The following is a 10,013-nucleotide window of genomic DNA, read 5'->3' on the forward strand; positions in this document are numbered from 1 at the left end:
TCTAAAGATAAGCTAGATATATTTGCAAAGAGCTATTTTTAAATTCATTTCTTAAATCTAATGACAACAGTTATCCTGACATCTTAGAGAAACAGATAAATATATTGTTAGACATTCAACTTATTTCAGCTTCCATTTATAAAATTATTTTTTACTTACACTCTTCTGCAGCTTCTGGTATATCAATTATTTTAAAAGCCATTTTACATTAGAATACCAAATACCTTTTTGCTAAATATTCTATCTTGTATACTTCTTCGGCCTTTTTTGAGTTCTAAGGACATAAAGACCAGAAATAAATATATTAAATCAAACACTAACTGTTATGTTATTATTGATATATTCAATATACATCTTGTGACAGAAAGCTTTTTCAGCATTAATAAAAAAGTTTTAGTTTTATTTAAAAAAAAAAAATTAACTTATAGGTGCTGATTGATATAAAACAAAATAATTTGGTTGCCACGTATACTGCACGTCTCCCACCAGACATGCAAGTAAAGGTTTATGCTAACTTTTTACAAGGTATTTTATTACTTTACAGCTTGTTTAGAAAATATGTAAGCAAATGAATTTGAAATAATTTTTTTTGGTATAGATATAGATGGTTTGGAATCGCGTCAAAGTTATTTAAATCTTGCAGATGAAGCTGGTAAATTTTTGATATTACTTTTTTCAGAGAATGATACTTTTTAAAAAAAAAATAAATGCATTTTAATTTGTTGATACAATCAATACCACTATATTGATACCAATCACAATACCACTAGGTTATTTAATTTGCACAAATTGTAAATAAATACTAGGATGGGTCAAAAAAAAAATTGTTGCACAAAACAAAAAGTGAAAAAGGTGCTAATTTAAATAAAAATAAAAATTTCTGTCCTAAATAAAAAGGCATAGAAATTTTTAAATAAAAAATTTTTTTAGGGGTCCCAGCTTACCCTTGAATATTTAACAGGTCCATAATATTGTCCTAAAAAATTCTTTAAAAATATGTTGACCTGTTTCATACAAAAAAATTAAATTTTATAAAAGTTGCAATTGTAGTAAATAAAGCTGCATATAAATTGTTATAAAAAGTAATATTTTAACAAAATTATTTTTACATCATTAACAATTGCTGCGTATAAACTTTTTTAATATATATTTTTTATTTTTACAATGTAAAGTGTATATTCCCAGAAGTCATGTGTTGTCCATTGGATGTCTAGATGTCTGTGGGATATCTAATAGTAATATGGGTCATTGTAGATTTGTTACACACCTATCATTTACAGTCTTATCCTTTATATAGTCTATTTCAATCATTTTTAGCAAATGGTTAAAAATAATCTTAATGTTTAACATTCAATACTTTATAACTTCTTATTGGAATATTCTAATAATAAATAGGGGGGGGGGATGCTTATTAATTTTTATACTCTTTTCTGACCAACCGGAGCTACTGTTCTGTTGTGTTACAGAATAGAATCTCTGTTTAACATATGTTTTACAGGTCTTTGTTATATGTTTTACAGGTCTTGATCTTGGCTTAATTACAAAATGCATTGTGGAAAATATCAGAGCAAAGGTTTGGTATAAAAATTTTAACTGTAAAATTCAATTTTATATTCAAATTTTTTATTTTTTGATCACTTTTTAGGATTTTGAATGTTCTGTTGACGAAAAGAGTTCAAAAGTATGTTTCTTTTTTTCTTGAGAATCATTTTTTTTGAATGAATTTTTATTTTATAGATGTACAGTCCTTGGCCAAATTATTAAATGCACTGTAGTTTTTCAACAGTTACATGTTTTACGCAAGTTAATATTTAAAACTTTTATATTTAAACATACATTTTATGAGTTTATTATTCCTTGATAACCTTTTATCAGCTTATTAATGGTATTTATTTTTTATGCATGGCATCAAAATGTTTACTAATTGATATTCAAATGTAAACATGTATGAACCATTTTCAGCTGCGTACTATGGTGAGTCAGTTATTTCTATGGTGAGTCAGTTGTGGACATGTTTTATACTACGCAGTTATTTATTTTGTATGCTGTGTTTGAGTAACTAATTGAAACAATTTTATAATGGGTAAAGCATTCATCTTTCACTGCATAAAATAGCTGAAGTTCTTTGTTGATGATAAAAAAATTTCAAACTATCACGAAGATTTCTTAAGTTAGCTTACAACTAATATCAAAGCAAATTCAGTTAGGGAAAAATTGAATCCGAAAGAAACAAAAAGATTAGGCAGAATGCAATTATTTACCCCGTGATCAAAAAAATATATCCTTAATCGGAAAAAATAATTTTAAAAATTGCCTAGCAAACAGATTTGCTACCACAAAACTTATAAAAGATGCATAACAATGTGTGTGTGTGTGTGTGTGTGTGTGTGTGTGTGTATACACATGCACACACACGCACAAAAGCACACACGCACAATTGACAACAACTGAGAAGATAAGTGAACAAACACATGTACTTGAAAAAATCAAATTTGCTAATTTATTTATAAGAAAGTTATTCTTATCACTATCCAATTTTATCGTTGAAATCAATTGACTTACTAAACTTATTAAAATAACAAATACATAATCTTTATCTCTAGTAAAAGAACTACTTGAAATGCACAAGAATACCATAATCAAAGTCTTCAATGACCATATTCAAAAACCAGAAAATGATTTGATAAATATGAAAGAAGAAAACAAGGACTTGAAAAAAGAACTTAACGAATCAAACAAAGCCATCAAATTTTTAAACCATCAGTATGAAACACTAAGAGAATCTATGAAGACAACTAAAAATAATCCACAATCATTAAATAAGTCAAATGAAGAAAATGAAGTTTTAAAGCACAAACTAGCTGAACTAGAAGATAGGAGTCATCTTAATAATTTAAGATTTGAGAACTAGAAGATAGAAGTCATCCTAATAATTTAAGATTAGAGAATATTTGAAATTGAAAGTGAGATATGGGAAAAAAGCGAGGAATTAATAAAAAAATTTGTGAAAGAAAAACTTGATATTAAGCAGGAAGTGTATATCAGAAAAGCACATCATACAGGGAGAAAAGGTAACGGGAAAGGAAATACAAGGAGAAGAACTATTGTGGTGAAATTTCCAAACTTTATGGAAACTAATTCTTGAAAAATACTAAAACTAATTCTTGAAAAGTACAAAAAAAATGAAACTCTGGAACAAATATGTTTACATTAATGAAAATTTCAGCAAAAGAACTATAAATATTCAAAAGCAACTCTTTGCCGAAGCTAAAGAAATTCGTGCTACAGGTAATACATTAAAGTAATCACTAAAAAAGTCCTAAAAAGATATACTACTTATCTTTTTTTTTTCCAAAAATAATTGGCTACAAAAACGGCTAAAATTATTAACAATAACATTGAAAAAACTTTTAAATTTTTTTTTTAAATTAATATGCCTGAGTTTGAATGCTCTTATTTTTATCCAAATAAAATAAGAAATTATTTTAATATGGAACAAAATAGTGATAGATTTTAATGTCATCCACATAAATATTCAGAGTCTCAAAAAAAAAGTTTGAAATTTTTTCAAATTAATTATGTGAAACAAAAAACTTTTTTAACGTAATTTGTTTAACAGAAATGTGGTGTTCTAAAGAATTTTTTGATTCTAAGTCTAATCTCTATTTCTCAAGTTTAATTCTGTTTTTTAGAATGTAAAGTTAATAAGCGAGGAGGAGGAATACTTTTTTACATACAAGAAATTATTCTTTATAACATTAGACGCAATATGAGTGTTTCTGATGAAGATTAAGAGATTTTAACAAATCAAATTATAAATCTAAAAATGTTCTACTAAGCTGTTGTTATCGACCTCCTACTGGAAGAACTGAACACTTAAGCAATTTTTTAAAACATAACTTAATAGAAAAAACTAATTAAGAAAGAAAAAAATATTACATAGTAGGGGATTTCAATTTGGACTGTTTTGGGTATAATAAAAACCAAAACATAAAAAAAAATTTACAACAACTTATTTGAAACGGAAACAATACCTATGATAAATAAACCTACAAGAATAACAAATCATTCATCTTCCTTATTTGATAACATTCTAACCAATAATTTTTTTAACAAGCTGCTTAAAATAGGTGTTGTTAAAACGGATGTCTCAGATCACTTTCCTTTCTTTTTTTTTGTATAAATGCAAATTATAAATTAAATCTCCTGAGTAAAACAACCATAAAAAAGCGTGTGTTCAATAACAATAACTTAAAATCATTTAAGGAACAAATTTCAAATCAAAATTGGAGTAACAACAACTTCAATGATGATGTAAACCTTATCTAAGATTCTTTTTTTAAAACATTTAAATCCATCTATGACGCAAACTTCCCTATTCGTGAAATAATCCTTAGCGTCAAAGGCGTACCATGTCTTTGGATAACTAAAGGACTTAAATCATTGAAAGTGAAACAAAAACTGTATATTAAATATCTAAAATATAAATCATTTAATCATAAAAACTAGCAGTAAGCAACCCGTAATATGGGTTATTAGTAATTAAATCATTAATAACAATAATAACACATTTATAACTTGATATATTATCTAAAAAAATAAAATTAAATACAAATTTATATATAAATAATATTTTAAGTTTCACTCCCTATTAGTAATGTCATTGTTTATAGTTAATTATATAAAAAGACTGCATTAAAATCAGTTGAGTTTTTTTTTAAATCTGTCACAACACACCAGGTACCAGAAAAGGAAAGTCAAGTAAAGCCTGCCAATTCCTAAAAAAAGTAATAAAAAAAATTAAACTTTTCAAATAAAAAAGTATTGTTTGCATTTTATTGTTAGTAGAACTAGGATAATAATATAACAGAAAATATAAAGAATAAAAAAATAGCTATAACAGCTTAGTTCTATCAACACAGTAACAATAGCGCATAGCATAAAATATTTGTAAGAACATAATTCTGTGTCTCAAGAATAATAATATAAAAAAAAGATTATAAAAAGGCTACACAACACAATGTAATATCACTGGCAAATAACACCACAACTTAATAAGGTATTTTATTAATTATAATACTTGAACTAAAAAGATTTTATTACAATATTTGAACAGTCGAAGGATAATTATAGTTAAACAATTTGAACAATGATATCATAAAATAGCAAGTAACTCGTAAAATATTTCTTATACATGGTCTTTATCAACTGTAGTATTAAGAAATATGTAAGAGCTTTTTGACAACAGTATTCCATACAGGGATCAATAAGAGATTTGTAGAGGTAGAGAATGGAATCAGGAGTAAGAAAATGGTGAGCACAATAAAGAGAAGCAACCTTAGCAGATGCCAATTTAGCAATCGATTGTATATATATTTAAAGGGTTTTTTAATAATTGCAGTTTTTTTTTATTTCTTACATTTAAATATGCCAATAGTTTCTATAAGACAATTCCAATAGAGTTAACAGAAAAAAGCACTTCTTAAAGAGATCTTGCAGCTAAAGATTACCAGCTTTTTAAGGAGAATTTAAGAAAGGATTTATTGTGTTGTCTTCCTAAGGTTTAAATACATTGCCTGGCAAAAGTTTCCAGTCGCTCTGTAAAAATGAAAAATATATATACAAGTTTATGCAACATAATACAAACAAAAATTTATAACTTTTTTTGTCAAGATATCCACCTTTCATTACCGCACATACAAGTTTTGGCATACATTTAATTAGATTATCTAAATAAATTGGAGAGATATCTTTTCACACATGTTGTAAAATTGACCACAAAAGAATTGTTGATGTAGGTCACTCTTTTCATATCTCACAATACGATTGTTCCCATAGCAACTCACTAGTTTGAGGTGTGGCAATTGTGGCTGCCATATTATATTTGAGTTTTACGCAAGCTTTTTTTTTTTGCACATAGTTTATATTTTGGATATGTGTTTTGCGTCATTATACTGTTTCATATTTTCCACATGGTATTGCATTTCTACATAATATCTTATAATATCCCTTCTTGTAGAGAGTTCCATTTATTTTCACAAGATTGACAACCTGACTAGAAGCAAAACAGCCTTACGTTATTACTGAGCCTCATTATGTTTGACAGGCTCAATGTGGATGGAATTTTTTATTGCTTATTCATCTTACATAAATACATTACTTTGTTCCAAAAACTATTTTTGTCCCATTTTTATGAGCTAGAACCCATTGAAGCCTTTTTTTTTATTGATTGGTTTTAAAAGAGGTTTTTAAATAACTACTCTACTATTTAAGCACTTTTCAAGCAACAGTCCTTTCTGAAATAATTTTAATATGAATGGCATTAAAGTTAGATGTTATTCCTTGGGCTGTTTATTGTCTATTTTGTATAGATAAGAGTATAATTAAAGTGTCTTTAGCCTTTGATGTTTTGCAGGGACAGCTACTTCTTAAAATTCAATAAAATAATAAATTCAATAATTAAAAAAAAATTATAGAAAATGAATTTTCTTCGAAAAATACAAATTTTGTGATCAAGTATGTTTGAGTAAGTTTATAATACAAAAATGAAAAAAAAAAATATTTTGCATTATTTATTCCAAAAGCACATTAAGTACATTTTCAATCAAATTATTTTATGACTTATAAACAATTTAATATCAATTATTATAAGTAAAAAACTATTAAAATTAAAAATGACTGGAAAATTTTGCAAGGCAGTGTACATGAAAAGAAGTTTTTTGCGAGCATCTATAAATATCTTAACCAAAACAGAAAGTATGTTGATTTGAGATTTGCAGTTTTTTTTTTTTTTTTTTTTTTTTTAAACATCTTCACTTCCAACAAGGCTGCAAGCAGCCACTAATTAAAGTTGGAAGTTACTGAAAGAGAAAAGATGAAGGTTGTAGAGCAAGATAACGATTGACAGACGATTTAAAAGATTGCAAATTATATGAATCAGGAAAGCAAGATGAAGGAAGCGAATTCCAAAGAACTGATGTTCGAGGAAAAAAACTAGACGAATAAGCGTTTTTGGAGCACTTAGGAACAGTCACAGAAAAAGGATGACACTTAATTGAATGACGAGTAACACGAGAATGAATTTTAGTAGATGACACAAGAGACGCTAGCTCTTTAGAGCAGTGCCCATTATAGTATTTGTAGAAAAAAGAAAGAGAAGCAACATTACAACAATGTGATAATGGTTGGAGGTTGGCTGCAAGAGCAGGTCCAACTATGTTTACAATGCGTTTTTGCACCTTGTCTAGAAGAGAAAGGGCATCATTAGAAGATCCGCCCCAGATATGGCAACAGTATTCCATACAAGGCCAGATTTGAGATTTATAGAGATAGAGAATAGAATCCAGAGTAAGAAAGTGGCGAGCTCAATAAAGAGATGCAACCTTAGCAGATGCTAATTTTGCAACCGATTTGATATATGGTTTCCAAGAAAGATTGGAAGTAAGAGTTAATCCTAGAAGATGAAGAGTAGGTGACTCATCGAGTACATCACCGTTCATAAATATAGGAAGATCTAAATTATTGCGATAACGATTGGCTGAAAAAAATTGAGTTTTATCTGAATTAAAGTTCACCAGCCACTGTGAGCCCCATGCTGTTGCAGAAGTGAGATCTTTTTCAAGTTCAAATGCCCCCCCCGCCTTCAAGCAATCAGAGGGTGTTGGTTTTTTATCACGACAAGAATAAATGGTAGTATCATCAGCAAACAATGCCACCTTAGATATGAGAATATCTGGAAGATCGTTAATGTAAATTAAAAAGAGTATAGGGCCAAGGATAGAACCTTGAGGAACCCCTGAAGTTACAGAATAAGAAGAAGAGTGTTGTCCATCGAGGACAACTTTTATGCTACGATTGGAAAGGAAGGATTCAATGATCTTAAAGATGTTGCCGGATACACCATAAGAAGAAAGCTTATGGAGAAGACCAGCATGCCAAACTTTATCAAACACTTTTGAAATGTCAAGAGCGATGGCCTTAACCTCTCCACCTTCATCTAATGCACGATAAAACCTGTCAGTTATTACTGTTAGCAAATCAGCTGTAGAACGAGAAGATCGAAATCCATATTGATGGTCAGAAAGTAAGTTATTAGATTCAAGATGAGAAATTAAGTGTTTGTTAATTAAAGATTCAAAAACCTTGCTTATGATAGGAAGAAGACTTATGGGACGGTAGTTAGACGAATCAGATCGCTCCCCAAAATTTTTGAAGATAGGGATAATAGATGCGGCTTTCCAGCAGGCTGGAAAACAAGACTCTGATAAGCACTTGTTAAATAGTTTTGAGAGTATAGACGACAGCTCCGGAGAACACTTCTGCAAGACAATAACAGGTATGTTGTCTGGGCCACAAGCTGTAGAAGAGTCTAGGCAGGAGATCACTTTAGATACAGATGCTGGAGTGATATGAATGTCAAGCAATGGATCAACCTGTTTGTTGGCAATATCAGGTAGAACGCAATTAGTGGAATCAAGAGATGATATTGATGAAAAGTTTTTAGCAAACAGTTCGGCTTTGTCTTTAGGTGAGGTGACAAAGTCTGAACCATACAAGAGAGGTGGAATTATAGATTTGCCCTTATTATTGATATTATTAAAGATTCTCCAGAAGTCATGAGAGCCTAATTTTTGAGATGAGATACGAGATTTCATGACCTGAGAATAGCGGGTTTTGGTGTTAGACAAAACCTTTTTACAGTTGTTTCTAGCAGTAATAAACAGACATCTGTTTTCTGGAGAATTGTTTTGCTGATAAATATGGAAGTAACGGTTTCGATTGGCAATCGCAGCAGCACCGTGTGAGGAAAACCATGGAGGAGAGTGAGGCTTGACCTGGAATCGTCGAGAGGGAATAAAAGATTCCATGCCAGCCTGAATCCACGAAGTTATGTAAGAAGCACATTTGTCGACAGGAAGTAGAAAGATTTCTACCCAAGGGCCATCACGAAGAAAATCATGGAAAGAATCCCAGTCAGCTTTACTGTAGTTGTAAGAGGTTTGATAATAGGGGGATTCTGGTGATGAAGAAGAATGAGATATTAGTTTTAAGGAGATCAAACTGTGATCAGAAGCACCTAAGGGTGAATGTGGAGAAACTGAGCACTGACTAGGATCAGAAACAAGACATAAGTCAAGTAGAGAAGGTAAATGATTAGGGTTGTCAGAAAAGCGAGTTGGAAAGTTGACTATTTGAGTTAGGGATTGAGAAAGGCAAAAGTTGTGGGCTTTAATGCCTGCAGAGTCACTGACACTAGAGCCAAGCCATTCAGAGTGGTGAGCATTAAAGTCACCGACAACAACTATATTAGCTGATGGATAAAGAGAGAGGGCTTGGTCAATATGATCAGAAATAACATCAAAAAGAGTGCAGTCTTGAGATGAAGGAGAGCGATATAGAACAAAGAGAAAGGCAATAGAGTGAAGTGGTGCTAAACGAAAGCACATGAAAGAATAGTCTGTGGATTCAAACCTAGTTTCACGACAAACAGGTGAATTCTTACGAATGTAAATGCCCAGGCCAAGCATGTGACTATTGGAGTCTTTAGGAATCAGAGGAAGATAACCATCAACACTAAGATCACAAGATGAGACAGCCGAACTCAAATTAGTCTCACAAAGAGCAAGTAGGTCTGGTGAACTTTGCAAGAGATAAGACTCAACAGAAGAAAAGTTACTTCGAAGACCACGAATATTAGTGAATGATAGGTTTAGAGAACTTGGTGATGATGATGGTTTTTTGTGTTTTATAGTTTTTGGTACTTTATTCATTTTTAAATTAGTTTGAAGAACTTGACTCAAAGCATAGATAGTACTCAGAACACCGTTTAATAGCCCAAGCAATTGCCTCATTACTACTAATAAACCCTAAGCCGTAACAAAGGGCTCCAAATGTGGCCTCCGCAATGCACACCAAAAGTACAAACAGGGACACCATCCATGCGCAACATGGCACTGTTAATACTTTGATATTTTTCAGCTGTTGATGGAATCAGCCTCTCTGAGAGCTACCAC

General features: G+C 30.3%; 1 protein-coding gene across 2 annotated transcripts in view; it reads left to right on the plus strand.

The window, feature by feature from the left end:
• LOC100208231 (nuclear pore complex protein Nup107) overlaps positions 1-10,013 on the plus strand; it is a 108,590-nt gene that overhangs the window by 84,983 nt on the left and 13,594 nt on the right. For both annotated transcript variants that reach the window (XM_065793800.1, XM_065793801.1), the window contains exons 25-28: positions 429-525; positions 599-652; positions 1,521-1,573; positions 1,646-1,681. In XM_065793800.1, coding sequence (XP_065649872.1) covers positions 429-525; positions 599-652; positions 1,521-1,573; positions 1,646-1,681 — 240 coding nt within the window. The remainder of the gene's footprint in view (positions 1-428; positions 526-598; positions 653-1,520; positions 1,574-1,645; positions 1,682-10,013) is intronic.

The sequence above is a fragment of the Hydra vulgaris genome, chromosome 03, assembly GCF_038396675.1.
Source record: "Hydra vulgaris chromosome 03, alternate assembly HydraT2T_AEP".
Classification (NCBI taxonomy): Eukaryota; Metazoa; Cnidaria; class Hydrozoa; order Anthoathecata; family Hydridae; genus Hydra; species Hydra vulgaris.